Raw genomic sequence first — 15,026 nt, 5'->3', positions numbered from 1 at the left:
TGCAATGTCTGATGAACCGTCAGCCTACCCTGCAGTTTCATCCTAGGGCTGAGGTTTCCCTTGGAGCACACTGAGTAGGAAGTCTTTATTACACTAACTGTTGCTGCTTTGACCCAAGTCTCAGCTCATCTGGGTGGATTACTGTTACAATGTCCTATAATTAATTTCTTTTTCTTTTGCCTCTTGCTGACCCCAGTCTATTTTCTATGCCACTGTGTTTTTCTCATTGAAATGCAAAGACGATGGAGCCTATTTTCTGTCTAAAACTGTCAGCTCCTATCACCTGCAGGATGATGTAGAACGCAGTGCTGACCTTCTCTGCTTCTCTCCCTGCTTAGGATACCTTCTGTCAATGAGTTTGGATAACTCCTCATTCCTCAAAGCCTCATCTTTGATGGTCTCTGAGAGCCAGTGCTGTTCATTGCCTCTCTTTATTACCTTGCACATACTTTTGTCTTATAACCTCTCATACCATGTGATCTGGGAAAATTGTCTATTTACACAATTGTCTTCTTAAGAACAAAAACTGTATCTCTCTTTTTTCTTGATCTTTGTGTGCTTAGTACCTTCCGTCATGCTGGAACACGGCGAAATCTCAATAGACATTTTGTCAATGTAAAATCCATGCTGTAAAAATTAGCAACTTCCATTTGCTAATACAAAGTGATAGACCAGTGGTTCTCAACCTGTAGGTCTTGACCCCTTCACGGGGGTTGCCTAAGACCTTTGGAAAACACAGATATTTACATTACAACTCATAACAGCAAAATTAGTTAGAACGTATCAACAAAAATACTTTTATGGTTGGGGGTCACCACAACATGAGGAATTGAATCAAAGGGTCTCAGTATTAGGAAAGTTGAGAACCACTGTGATAGACAAATAGAAGTGGGTTTTCAATAATTTAGGTAATTTCCTTTACAGCCCTGTGTAGAGGAAAGGTCATGCTGCAAAACACCCATATGTCTGACTTGGATGTGGTGAGGACCTTCTCCATCTTTGGAGGTAGGGGAACATCTACTTGAACTGCAAGTTAACTGGCATTCTCTTAAAATTCGTATTTGGAAGTCCTTAGGATGTGGCTTCAATTAAAGATGGGAGCTTTACAAAAATAATCAAATTAAAACTAGGGTGTTAGTGTATTACTGTGGTTTAATTACTACACCTACGAACCCATATGTTAAAGTTTCTAAGCCTCACCAGGGTGGTATTTGGGAACAGGTTGCTATGAAAGTAATTAAATTCAAATGAGGTCACTAGGGGCCCTTATCTAACTTAACTGGTGTCCTGTCAGAGAGGAAAAGGAAACACACAGGAATGCGCAGAGGAGAAAACCTCTGCTGGTCAAGGAGAGGTTAGGAAAACCAAACCTGACACTACCTTGATTTTAAACTTCTAGACTCTTAGCATCCCTTATTAACAGTTCTTATTGACATACTCAGGAACTGAATCATAAATGTCACCTCCGGAAGAAACATTAACAATTTACCCTTTTCCTCTTTGAGATGGCAAAACGGAGACCTAAGAGAGGAAAGTCTTGTCTAGTAGCTTTACTGGCTGGGTGAGGTCTCCATAGACTTCTACTCAGAACACCATGTTTCTCCACTTGGTGTCCCTCCATACCTTACAACAGCCTGCTTCATACATACATACATACTACATCTCACACACACACACACACACACACACACACACACACACACACACACTAGTGAATGAGTCATCCTCAGGATGGCTTACATGCTTAAATGTAAAGTCATCTTCAGTGTTAGCCTAGGGTATCGTGAGCCAAATGCCCTTAAGTATAAACTCTATGACTTGTTGAGATTTTATTGTGCACTAGTTATATTCTTGTTAAGCTATTTGGAAGCATAGAAGGAATACTCATCTCCATTTTTAGATAGGTCCGTGTAAACATTTTGCTTCCCTGTCCCTAAACAGGCTTTTACAGTGGAAGAGAGTGGCCTGGCACAATGGGTATTTTTCCCTCGTCTCCAAGAAAAACTAGAGTTTTTTTTTTCCATCATGATTTCCTAAGGTATTTTAAATGCAGTCACTCTCCTATGACTACCTATAAGGATTTGGGCACCAGACAACTCAGATCTCCCACTGGCTCTGTGTACAATCTTACTCAAGCCTTTCCTAGTTTTTCTTGTTTTCTTTACTTCGTTCATAGTGTGAAGATGTTCATACTCTCTATAGTATTTGATTTCTGTGAGGGTTGATGATGTCCTGGCCATGTAGGCAGTACGCAGTGAACAATCAAAGCTTATCTTCTGTCTGTTATAAATGAAGAATAAAAGTCTCAGAGAAAGCTGAGCCTTTTTATCCCTGAAAAAAAAAAAAAAACCCTCTGGGATCATATTCTGGAAGCTTCCCACTATACAGTACTGTTTGCTTGGTTTTGCCAGAATGCTCTGAATGACTGTGGGCAGGGAGGACCTGGATAGAATAGCCTACACATGGTTTGTGGGCTACCTTTAGAAAGCAGAGAGATAATTGACTGTTTCCATGACATGGATGCACTAGGTTAATGACAGAATTCAGAGGAATATTCTAGGGTACAGCAGGGGTATTTCCTATCTGAGAGTCTTCTGGGTGGTTCGAAGTCTCTGTCACAGGAAGTGCTATGCTGAAAACATAACGTAGCTACAGTCGCCTCTCCTCTGTCCCCACCCATCTGGTGTGTCACCTAGAATCCACGTCTATTCAGGTTGGAGTCTCCTTGGAATGACTCTTGCTCCATTCCTCAGAAAGGACAATGTCAGGGTGTAAGAAATGCCTTCTGGGCTCTTCCTGAACCTCCCTGTACAGAGCCACACAGCCTGGCCTGAGAGAGCAGTGGTCTATGCTGTATCTTTGTGGTTAGATTGGCTTACATAATCAGCATTGTCCTCCAACAGAGCAACAATGCTTTTTACCCCAGAAAGGAGGAAAACCTACTCAGAATATTCAGATTTAGGCATTGTTTCCACTAGTTGAAATTGAAGAAGCTTGAGGAGATACTTAAATTCTGTGAACTTCAAGTTCCTCATCTGTAAAATGAAGCTGGTAGTAGCACCTGCCCAGCAAGTTTATGGTGAACCAAAGAGACGATACAGTTAAAAGTACCTTGCCAGTATCACTGTGATTCCTCGGGTCCTCTAACTGGGGCTGTAAGATTCACGGTCCATTCACAGCACAAGCCCTTCCCTTATAGCCTGTACATTATTATCGATCAAATGTCTTATATCTTATATCTACAATGCATTGCTGAAGAGCAGAGATCAGACATCGTATCTATTCCCTTCTCTTGCAGCATAAGTACTTTTGATGGCCCAGAACATAAGTAGGGAACAATTTATTGATGGCAAAGAACTATCTCATCATAACAGAGCATGGATTTCGGACTTAGGACCTGCAACCTGCAATCCCTTTCCTATATATCCTTGAATACTGGATCCAAGGCAGAAGGCACCGAGAAAGTCTTGCCCTTGGAGACCTGAATCTGGCTCAGATTCTGTGTCCCCCTTCTTCCCTGTTTGTTCCTTAACTGTGAATCAAATGTAATATAATGCCACCTGGGGCCAACATGGAGAGCATCCTTGTTGAATGTACCTGGAGGCTTTGACAATATAAAGCAAACATGAGGGCAAAGCTTGGCTGTTGAAGCAGAGCTATTGGACTAGTTAGCTGTGGATTTGCCATTGATGAGGTACCCAAGGGCTCACCTGAGACTTCTGGCCTGCATTCTTCTTGCCATAGGTTGACGATCTTAGAGCGACTGCTGACAGGATTGCTTACAGTGCAGCTGTAGATGCTGTCTTGATGCTGGTTGCTAAGCCTGATGTGCAGGAGGTGGGAGGAGTTGGCTTGGCTCAGCAGGCGGGTGCCAGCCTCATCACTCCAGCTGTAAGCCACATGATCCCCTTCCTTCACCGTGCAGGCTAACAGCAAGCTGCAAGTCCCATTCTCATTCTCCTGGGTTTTGTTTAGCACTTTAATCTCTGGAGTGGAGACCTGCTCTGTCAGGAGGAGAAGCAAGAGAACCATCACTGAAACAAAGGTCCCGGAACTATCCACTGATTTATTTGTCAAAACAAAGTCTAGGGATGGGACGGGACGCACTGAGAAACCTTAAGTGTGAGTTGTCGCTGCTAGAGAACTGTGGCCCATATCATCCCTCACCCTGCTCTGCTCATTCCAGGAGTCTCCTCAGATGGAACAGAGAAGCATGTGGCGTATCGTTCCTTTCTCCTAATACTGTTAGGACACTGCCTGCCTCTCCTGATGCTCACCGTCTAGACTGCTCTGCCTTATTCTATCAGGAATAAGATGAGGTTGTGACTGGCTTATGAGTACAACATCCTAGATGATGAGCTAAGAGCGTGAGCTTTCAGTGGTAGGCTTTCATGAGACAGTGGCACGCACACGCGTCTGTCTGTCTGTCTGTCTGTCTGTCTGTCAAAAGCTTTGTGGGTCTAAAGCAGTGGTAGGGTTTTTAATCTTAGCTACAGGTCCTATCATTCATACAATCCCAATGCCATAAGACAGGCAAGGTCTCGCTCTCTCTCTCTCTCTCTCTCTCTCTCTCTCTCTCTCTCTCTCCCTCTCTCTCTTTCTCTCTCCTCAAGAAAGTCCTGGCTGCAGAGACCACACTTCCCAACACACCCAGCTGATTATATAACATGTGAGAAAATCAGTAAACTCACAAGAATAAAAGGACAGCTTTTATAACATTTACGTTATTTAAAAAACGTAAGTGAGCCTCCGTGCACACTCAGCAGAGGGCTGCGGGCACTCTGCATTCTCTGTTTGCAGGGGAAAGTGCTGGGGCAAGAGAGAGCCAAGATGTTTCTCTTTCTCTCCTAGAAAGCTGCAGCTTCCAATAAAATGCCGGCTGTGGGCTCCTTGTCCCATCCTTGGTGATGTAAGATCCTTTGGCAAGACAGCCCCACACAGCTGTCAAGAAGCCTCGGAAAGCAGATGAGCCTCAGGGGCTAAAGAATAGGAATTCTAGGTGTCTTCAAAGACAGGAGCAGAGGTTAAAGGGGCTCAGAAAAGTGCTGGATTCAGCTAGATGTAGGTTCTACAGGCCCACAGACAGCTAAATAACTACATAAGCAGATGCTGGTTCAAATGAGAAAAGAGGTGTTTTTTTCACCATGTAGGTGGAAGCCTCCCCCAAGGCTCTGGGCTTGGTGAACTGCCTGTGGGTGGAATGTCAGCTCTCTTTACTCAGAATCTCTGCTCTAGCCAACATCCCACACAAGTGTGAGCAAGCACATGTGAACTCGCCTGCTGCTGGAGTCTGGCAAATGAAAGAGGATTTGGGTTTGTTCAGTTGTAGTCAAACTTTGTAAAAGTCAAGCTTGATAGAAAAAAATATTTTTATTAAAAAAAAATGATATGCAAACTAAGCCAGCCCTTTAGCTCCCACACAGTGGGTTCCCTTCCTTTCAAAACAGGAATCAAATCAACTTCCACCAACGGGAAGAAAAAACAGAAATGTTCGTTTGTCAAAGCTTAAATACTTGTTGGACCCGATCTTTCAAGTTGCTTCCAATTCCAGACATTCTACTTCTGAGAAAGGCCTGAACTCTGGGACTGAGAACCTTCTAGGCCCTCCTGTGTGAAGTACAAAAATTCCCATTTTTACCATAAAGCTTCAGCTGCATGCAGAATTGCTGAACTGACACGTTCTCCTCCACGTTCACAAAGTACAATCCTTCACTCTCCCGCCTGGTCCCCAGGATCCCCAAGCTCAGGTTTTTTGATTGAAACTGGTAGCCATCCTCCAGGTGGTCTGGGTAGCCCCCTTTAGAGAGATCAAAAGACACTATTTTCTTGTTGGTTGTGCTTCCTGGAGATGTTGCCATCGTGACAAGGATGCGGATGCTTTTGTTCACAAGCTCATTTATCTGATGTTCATTTATCAGGGGCAGCCATGTGTCACTTCCCAGCTTCTGGATAATCAGTGGGCAATCCATCACACCTCCACCTGAGGGAAGGAGGGGAAGATAACTTCTTATGATGGGAGATCTGGAGACATTCATTGTGTCAAAGATAGAGAAAGACAGGCTGAGACTCTCCTCACCTCTTGAACTATCTCATATTACCAGGTGGCGGTCTACAAGGATTCCCACGGTCTACAAGGATTCCCACTAGGATCCTAACCATAACACCAGTATTTCAGAGCATCCTGTGGAAATCCTCAAATCGCTTACACCAGGGTTCCCTCAACTGAACAGCAAAGGCACAGAAGGAAAGTAAATGACTCCCTTAGAGAGACAGTAGTGAGTGGCAGTCAGGACTAGAATCTTAGGCTGTCATTTCTCTGCCAAGGTTCTATATGCAGGGTGAGGAGCGGGCGACACTGAGAAGAGGCCCAGGGAAACATGGTTCCAGAAGCATCAAGTCAGGTGAGAAGAGTCAGAGAAGAGGCAGAGGACTGTGAGAACCAGGAAAGAGATGTTCTTCATGCTCACCCTGGAACCTTCTTCTCCAACAATCCCTGAGGTAGTTAGGATAAGAGATAAGAGATTGTTTGGTTTCCCTTTTTAAAAAATGCTGAACCAACAGGAACAAAGGGGAAACCCCCTACAAAAACTCAAAGCTCTTTCAAACCACTCTCAGGGATTCTAGTGCTGAGTACTTAATACCTCCACTTTTCTCAAAGCCACAACCTGCCCTTCTACCTCCTCTCTCAGGGTTTACCTCCCTTTTCGTTTCACTGAAAAAAAAAAAATATAGAAAAAACAAAAAGCAAATTTCAATCCATGGTAGTCCCAGTGAGCCTGTCTACCTGGAGGAATGGCCCGTGCTCCCATCCAAGGCTCCCTAGAGGAGCACTTGCATGCTTTCAGGCTTTGCCTCTGTAACCCACCCCTGCACTATGAGTTGCCTCCTGGAATCCTTTCAACAACAACAACACACACACATACAAGCAGTTAATTAATTACCCACATCTAAAAAAGGGAAGGAAGGAAGGAAGGAAGGAAGGAAGGAAGGAAGGAAGGAAGAAAGAAAGAAAGGAAGGAAGAAAGGAAGAAAGAAAGAAAGAAAGAAAGAAAGAAAGAAAGAAAGAAAGAAAGAAAGAAAGAAAGGAAGAAGGAAAGAAATTCTTCTCCAACCCCAGGTCTAGCCTCAGCCAGTTGGCTATTTTTATTTTCTTTTTGGAAGGTTCTTGCACATCTGCTTATGTTTTCTGCTTTTACTTCCTGACCCAATTTTCCATGTACCCACTCCAAACAACTATTCTTCCAAATTCTCATGGGATCACACTTGCCAACTTGCCAAGATGTCTGTTACACAGAGCCAAGTCTGTTAATTCTCCATCGTTGCCTTGCGTGTTTCTCAAGAACCCATGGCGTAGTTCATCACCCGCCCCCCATTAAACATGTCTTCGTTTGGTCCCCAAGATACTACACTTCCATGGATTGCTAGGTTTTTTTTTCTTTTATTATTCTTAGTTTCCTTAGGGGAAGCTTCTGCTCTTTGAAATCTCTAAGTAACAGTCTGTGTCCAGGCTCAGGCTTCCTTCTCTCCCTTATCTACACTTACTTCTCATTTAGCTCTACAGTTTGACATACCTGCAGTATTTAGTTATAGACAATGTCTAATTCTTTCACTGTAGACTCCACTGCCTACACAGGTGGGCACTTGGACGTTTAAATCGCATCCTGCTTTAGCAAAGAACTCTGTTCAGGCGTGACCAGTTTCTCCGGCCAAGAGCACTGGAGGAGCTTTGAGTCTATCCTTTCTCGAATTCCATTCTCTGGCTTTCAAAGCACTATAGCCACATAACTTCCCTGCTCTATAACCTCGTCAAGAACTGTCCGGCCTCTGGGCCTTTGTATTCACTGTTTGTCTCTAGAGAGTTCGTCCTTGTGTACCTGAACTTCTCAGTGCCTTACTTTATTTTAGGTGCCTGCTCAGAGAATTCTGTCTTCTGAGAGGCTTCCTCTGACAGATTGTCCAGGACACACCTCCTGCCCATTGCCCTTGCTGTCACTGCCTGGTGTTAAACGCACATTTATTCATTTGTATTGCTGTCTGTCCCACTTGAATACAGCCCTTCTCTAGAGAATGAACTGCATGTCACTGTTTGTGTCTGGTGACCTGATACAGTGTTTGGCACAGGCAGGCTCTGAAATAAATATCTGTTCATTTGGCAAGGGCTGAAAGCCTTGTTACCCTTGACAAAGCACCTGTTTACCTTAGCCTGGCATATATACAACTGAATTTAACCATAGGTTAATGTTCATGGTAGGAACACATGACTCAGTGAGCATAGATTGCTCTATCTGATAAGAGATGCAAACGGGTAGAATAAACCCACCTGCTTCTGCCGCAGGTCTGTCTAGAAAAGACCCCTCCTCAATTGTGGGAAAGATGAACTACTGGAAAATCGGGTGAAATGGCCAAAATATTCTTCACATCCATGTGCCCTGAAATCCCAACCCTGTCTACTAAATGACCCAACCCACATTAATTAAATACTAGTGATTTGGGGAAAAAGAGAATGTTCTCTACATGGGCTAAAGTCAGGATGAGAGGGGTTGGGGCATGGTTGTTACAAGAAAGTGTGGTAGGTGTTAGGGAACTCGGTCTTTGGGCTGTTGATCATATTTCCTCTGAAAGCGCAGTACTCAGCCCATTGCTCAGTCAAGGTGGAGACTCTTAGTTTTACTGTGGTTGTCTGGTGCTATTTTCACAGGGGTACCCTGGGAAGCACACTGGGCCTTTTTTTCCAGCCACACTCAGGAATGCCGGACAGTTCAAGACGACACACCTCCTCTGATGGCTTTCCACCCAAATTGTAACAATGTACCCAAGATACATTTTGGTCCCTTGCATCCTGAACCCAAGTTTCTCTATGTAAAAGATAACAGGGAAGACTGAGAGCCACACATGGACCCCTGAATGTATGTACATTTCAGGGAACGCTTCCATAACTGTCTTTTCTGAGAGAGATCTGAACTTTCAAAACATAATCACTCTCATCCTGTTGACATTTTAAACTGATTTTGATATGGAGAAGAAGGGGGAAATGGAGACATTACCATTTCTAAGACTGTTAAGGCTTCACTCTCCCAAACCTCTCCCATACAACCCTTTCCTGTCACAGGACACTGCAAGCTTGTTGTTGCTGTTGTTTGTTTCTGTACTTTCAGAGTACAGAATAGGTTCGAGGAAGAGAAAAGTAGGGTAGGAAATAGCCAAATAAGCAAACAAATAAAAGATAGAAGTTGAGAGGAGAAAGGATGGAAGGAAACCAATGGGGCAGATGAAGACAGTCCACACATAAGGATTGGAATCAAAGCTTCTCCAGGAGGAGACCCTAACACCCAAACACACTAGAAAAAGATGACATAATTGCTCCCATGACAGCTGAGTCTGGAGGGCGCTTGAGGTCATCTCCACCCAAGCACAAATGGAAACACAAGCGGGGCTATAAAAGCCTTCAAGTGGAGTCTGTGTTCCTGAAACATCCTCCGGCCTGGTGAGGGGTTTCCAGCGAGCCTGTGATTCAGTCAGCCCTGTTTACTAGAAGGGACTGGGAAGGAACATTTCTGCTCCTCACACCAACTCACTTTCCTTGCTTTGATGGTGGAGTGATTCACACAGGCAGGTGAACAGTGGTCTGATACTTTCAGGATTTAGCTGAGCCCTTGACAAAGTGGGGTTCTACCTCAGAACCTTATTTTTGGCTTCATTCTGATGTTTTACATATGCTTTTATCATCTTGCTACATTCTTCTCTCTCTTTCTCTCTTTCTCTCTTTCTCTCTCTCTCTCTCTTTCTCTCTCTCTCTCTCTTTCTCTCTCTTTCTTTCTTTCTTTCTTTCTTTCTTTCTTTCTTTCTTTCTTTCTTTCTTTCTTGTTTTTAGAAAAGAGACAGGTCTCATTGGCCTCACAGTTCTAGAGGTAAATGCAGACTAAGGAAGAAAAAAAAACCAAACTGGTGTAAGGATTGTTTTTAAACCTAGATACTCTACTACAATCCCTGGTCCACAGTCGAGAGGCTGAGTCTTTGTTGCTCACACTGTTTGCACTGATCATTCCCCAGCCTAAAACCCTGGACCATCCTTTGCCTGGCCAGTTCCTTCCATCCTCCAGGTCTTCTGAAGAGGGAAGTCTTCCCTCACTTCAGTTTAGTTTAGGCTTCCTACAGCCTCCCTCCACCATCCTTCCATCACTCCTTCGTGCCTCTCAGTACAATTTTATCTAGTTTAACACTTGTTGTCTTCACACAGTCAGAAGCTTTCAAGAAGAGGGATTGTACTTTTCATTCACTGTGGTATTCTAATACAGTGGTTCTCAACCTTCCTAAGCCTGTGACCCTTTAATATAGTTCCTCGTGTTGCAGCAACCCCCAATCATAAAACCATTTTGCTACTATTTCATAATTGTAATTTTGCTACTATTATAAATTGTAATGTACATATCTAATGTCCAGGGTATCTGATATGTGACCCTCAGAGAGGATATGACCCACGGGTTGAGAACTACTGTTCTAACTGGTACTTGGGACACAATGGGAGCCCAAGAAATTCTTCTTGTCAAAGTGAATACATGAAATGAAATGGGTAGAATGAATGAATGAACAAATGGCACCATGAGTCTAAGTTCTTCCCTTTCCACAATCAAGATGAATTCCATTTTCTTTCTGGAGCATCCCCAATATGGGATGAGAGAAAGTATTTCTCCCCACTTTCCTGGTGAGGATTTAGAAGCTCCTCAGCCACAAACCCTGGGCTTTTGGTTACAACAGACCCCTTGCCATTCCATCTAAGCGATCACATCACTGAAGCCCTGGATTTGTATCTCCATCTAAAATACTCCTTTTCAACTCTAGTAGATTCTAACCTATGTATTTGAAGGATACAAGAAGCACCGGCAACAGTGTCATCTACAGCAAAGATTACACAAAGAAGACAAGTCCCCATTCTAATCTATTTTGTCCTGTTAAAGTCTTAGAGATGCACACACAGCTTTCTCCTAATAAACAAAGCAGGTTAAAGAAAAGTCACTATGCTGAAAAAGGCTCCTACTTTCCAACTTCCCCTCAAATGCTTCATGCGTGCGTCCTGTATTCTCCTTCCGAAATTCATCAATGCCTCTCACGTTTTGAAAAATCCCATACTCAGTTAGTTTCGACTCATTTCAACATATACACCTTAATCATAGACATCGTAATCTAGTTTTCCTCATGGGACCTAGAAACACACTGGACCATCCTCCCCAGTCCTCACACAGAGCATATCCAGTTTTAGTCCCTGAAATGTCTAGCGTCCAGCCATGCAAGTGCAAAGAAACTGTTAGTCTACTCTGCTTATCTTTCCTCACTGACAAAGTTCTAGCAGTACCAATGATGGTGACAACAATCTCAAAGGGCTGGTATGAAAATTTGAAGGATAAAACACTTAACACAATGTCTTATATAAAGCAAATATGTAGTACTTTTACACTATTACTTATTCAACAATATTTTTAAGTGAGCTCTCATATATCAGATATTATATCAGGTGCTTGTCAGCAGCTTATGATTGCTACGTTTGCTCGCTACCCCTACATGCTGCCTGGCTGTATACACTCAGTACATCAGTGAAGAATGGAGTCTTTTAAAGCCAGTCTATAAATATCCAAAATCCCTGATGCTTTGAACTCTAATCCAATTCTTCAAATAGAGAAAGGTGAGGTTTCATATCACGGTATTAAAATGTTTGATGAAGTATTTATATCAATATATTGGCATATGATGGACTGGTGGCTACATTAGGTTGGCCCAAGCCTAGAACCCAAGCATTTGTCCCTCATCTCTTATTCAACATGGATGAGGAGGTGGGAAGGACCTACATGGAGGGATAAAGCACTCCATTTGGTAAGAGTCATCAGTCATAACACATATGTCCCTGTAGTGGCCAATACTGATAATGAGGCTATACAGATCCAGGGGTAAGGGGATGTACGCAAGTTCTACTCAACATGGCTATGACCCCAAAAATTGCTCTAAAAATAAATGTCTAGTTTAAAAGATTCTTGATAAATTAAAGGATCTGAACTAACTGATGTCTAAACATAATGCAACAACATCTCTGGGTTTTGGTGTGGATTTTTCAGAATGTGAACTTGGCATTTTATGTGTTCAAGGAAGCATTAGGCACATGTTATGAAATACCTGTGAACTGGAGGTAATGATCTATATAGATGGGGATCATAATATTCTGGCTGGAGTGAAAAGGGGAAGAGCAGAGTCGAAGACCAAAAAACATGATAGTTTTAAACAAATTAACACACATAATAAATTGAAGAAACCTGGGGCTGGCTTTGCAGGAACCCCAGTCTGGGCTGTGTCTATTGTAAAGACTATAAATCTTCCTGTGAGCCTAATAAATGTTAATAAAAATGTAATAAAAATATATTGCGCTATAAGCCACAATGCATCTGTCTTCTTTAAGAGCAAGAAATTAAAGATGACTCCCAGTAAAATACAAAGGAAAAAAAAAAAAGACATAAGAGTTTACCTTGCAGTTATTTACCCAAAGATAGTAACTGTTCACTGTGCCTCTTGGATTAAAGTCAAGATGCCACATAGAAGTTGCATGGCTTCTTGAACATCACATACTTCTATGTGAAGTTCACTGTAAATTAATACATCAACTGTCCTTTGGGAGAATTGGCTTTACTTGGGAAGGATGTGAGGACTTTTTGCATTTTACAGTTCTCAGTAGGAACTGAAAACTGAGCTGAAATGGGAAGGTGATTTTTTTTTTAACAAGAGTCAAGCTCCTTTGGGCAGCTTTGACACGACTGATAAGTCTCATTTGCAAAGTATTTCTATTTGGATTTTATTGGGGTTTCACAAAAGAGTACACATTTAAAAATAGAAACACTGACAAAAAGTGGCCTTATTTTAGAAGGTGGAATGCAAGGAAAGAATAGTTGCCAAGTGGGGAGACGTGTGTGTACCCTGGGGATGGGATGGGCTGTGGCTCACTAGGCAGTGACTTCCTACCCTTAAGCAGAACATCTGCTAGCTGCACCTGAGCTGCAACAGACAAGGCTAGACAAGGAGAAAGCTAAACGTTCATCCCATAGTCACTACAGTAAGTCACCAAGTAAGCCAGCAGTGGTGAGGTTCAAACTGTACACAACAAGGAGGGCTTAGCTCTACCTCCAAAAATGCTCTGTTTGATGATCTAAAAATCTCTCAAAGTGGTGCTAGACAAGGGCCTCCTCATCTGAGACTTTAGCAAGAAATTCCAGGTACAGCACCGCACATGCCTGGCACATTTCAGGTCTTTTCTTAGAAAAGTCCATTATGGATTTACAGTCATGAAACCCCCATGACCGAAGTGCTCTGGCCCTCAGGATTTCCCCTATCCCCTTCCTAAAGCCATCTCTCTGCCACACTGTCTTCCACATCTAATTAAATCCTACAATGGAGTTGACCATTCCATTCACATGGTCAGCCCAGTATGCACTGCTTATCACCCTTGCTCTCCAATACCTTCCCTTACAGCTCCAGACCACTAAGTAGAAAACAATAGCTTGTCTTGGAAAAGAGACGCAGCAGCTGCACGGGAGAAGCCCTGCCCCCTAACGCTTTGCCATTCCTTGAGCCCACTGCAGCACGGAGCCTTGAAGTTTCCTAATTTGCATTTTCTATGGTCTGTAAGCAACCCTGGGCTCCAAAATCCCAACCTCTCCCCTTCTTGGTGCTTTGGAATCATCTCTTCTAAGAAAGCATGACCACATTGCAACTACTGTCTGTTGTCAGCCAAAGATCTTAGATTTTTCATTTCTACCTGTTGCCCCTGCCATCCTTGCTTTTCACTGGACCATGTTCTTTGTCTGCTGGTGTATGTGTGAGAGTCGTTTTCCACAGCAGGAATATAGGTCAAGTTTCCCAGAGCTTTGGTCCCTAGCCTGGGTCTTTACCAGAAGGGTATTCACATAAAACCAACTACTCAGAACTTCAGCCCGAGTCTATCTCCCAGGAGGCTGTTTAAGGATGTAGCAGGTGCCTTCAGCTTCTGGTTTCCATAGAAACTAGTGTAGGTGGGACAAATCCCTGGAACCCTAGGCTCAAGAAACTCACAGGTTTCTTCCTCTTTGAAAGACACAGTAGAAACCCAGAGGCACTCTCCTTAAAGAAGAGGCAACTGAACAGCACTCCCCAGCCCCTGTCTTCTCTATCCATGAGGCTCTGCTGATTCCAAACTGCTAAACACAGGACTCAACCCTTTAAACAAATGAACACTCACCTGTTCCGTAGCTCAACTCAAAAGCCAGGGAGAGAAACAGAAGTATTCTCAAGGAAAGGGATCTGTTGGGATCCATTAGCCAGCAAAGAGAGGGACAGGTGCCTGGCTGGAGCTCAGCAGGGCAGCTGCTTACTGTTACCCCAGGCAGAAGCTCTGATGCTGTGCTGCCTCTGCTGACAAGTTCCTGAACCAGCTTCCTGTCTCAACTGGTTTTTTTTTTTTTTTTCTCTCTCTCTACTTGAGTCTCCAAGATTGCTCATATCTGATCAGGCTTAAACCACTTTATCACTTCGTTGTTCTCGAGAAGCCTAAGTCAGGTGTTCAGACCCATGGGAGTTGGGAAAGGGGCTGTGACGTCACATCAGTCAAACCCTGGCTTGGGGAAGAAGTGTGATTCCCCCCCCCCACCTCTTTTTTTCTAAGCTGTTTCCAGGAAATGGGTGTCACAAGTTTTCTGAGCAGATCTATCTGGTAAACTCTTCTTGGGGCCTAAGAAAAAAATGGACATTGAGTAGACCACCTACAAATTAGGGAATCTAGAGCTCAACTTTTGTTTGTAACTTACTTTGCATGGAATGATAGGACTTTTACTTCTGATGCCTTCCATAATTTTACTGAATACTTCCTTAAGTCAGACCTGGAGCTATAGTCACAGACTGATGGAGCAGACACCACTGACCAATGGCCCATTTTCCTGACAGGCACAGTGGGGCAGAATCAAGTTATCTCTCTGCTGCCTTCAATTTAGAACTTGTGTGTAAAGTTTGCTATGGAG

At 43.3% G+C, this 15,026-nt stretch overlaps 1 protein-coding gene across 1 annotated transcript in view; it reads right to left on the bottom strand.

Moving 5' to 3' along the window:
- The window catches only part of Slamf1 (signaling lymphocytic activation molecule family member 1), a 33,201-nt gene extending 18,812 nt beyond the window's left edge, over positions 1 to 14,389 (bottom strand). Inside the window, exons 1-3 of the mRNA XM_034520984.2 lie at positions 14,252 to 14,389; positions 5,639 to 5,980; positions 3,711 to 4,004 (exon numbers count right to left, since the gene is read on the bottom strand). Of these exons, the coding sequence (XP_034376875.1) occupies positions 3,711 to 4,004; positions 5,639 to 5,980; positions 14,252 to 14,327 (712 nt within the window). The 5' untranslated portion in view covers positions 14,328 to 14,389. The remainder of the gene's footprint in view (positions 1 to 3,710; positions 4,005 to 5,638; positions 5,981 to 14,251) is intronic.
- Positions 14,390 to 15,026: the final 637 nt, after the last annotated feature.

Source organism: Arvicanthis niloticus, chromosome 16 (assembly GCF_011762505.2).
Source record: "Arvicanthis niloticus isolate mArvNil1 chromosome 16, mArvNil1.pat.X, whole genome shotgun sequence".
Lineage (NCBI taxonomy): Eukaryota > Metazoa > Chordata > Mammalia > Rodentia > Muridae > Arvicanthis > Arvicanthis niloticus.
This window is presented reverse-complemented; position numbering and strand designations above follow the sequence as displayed.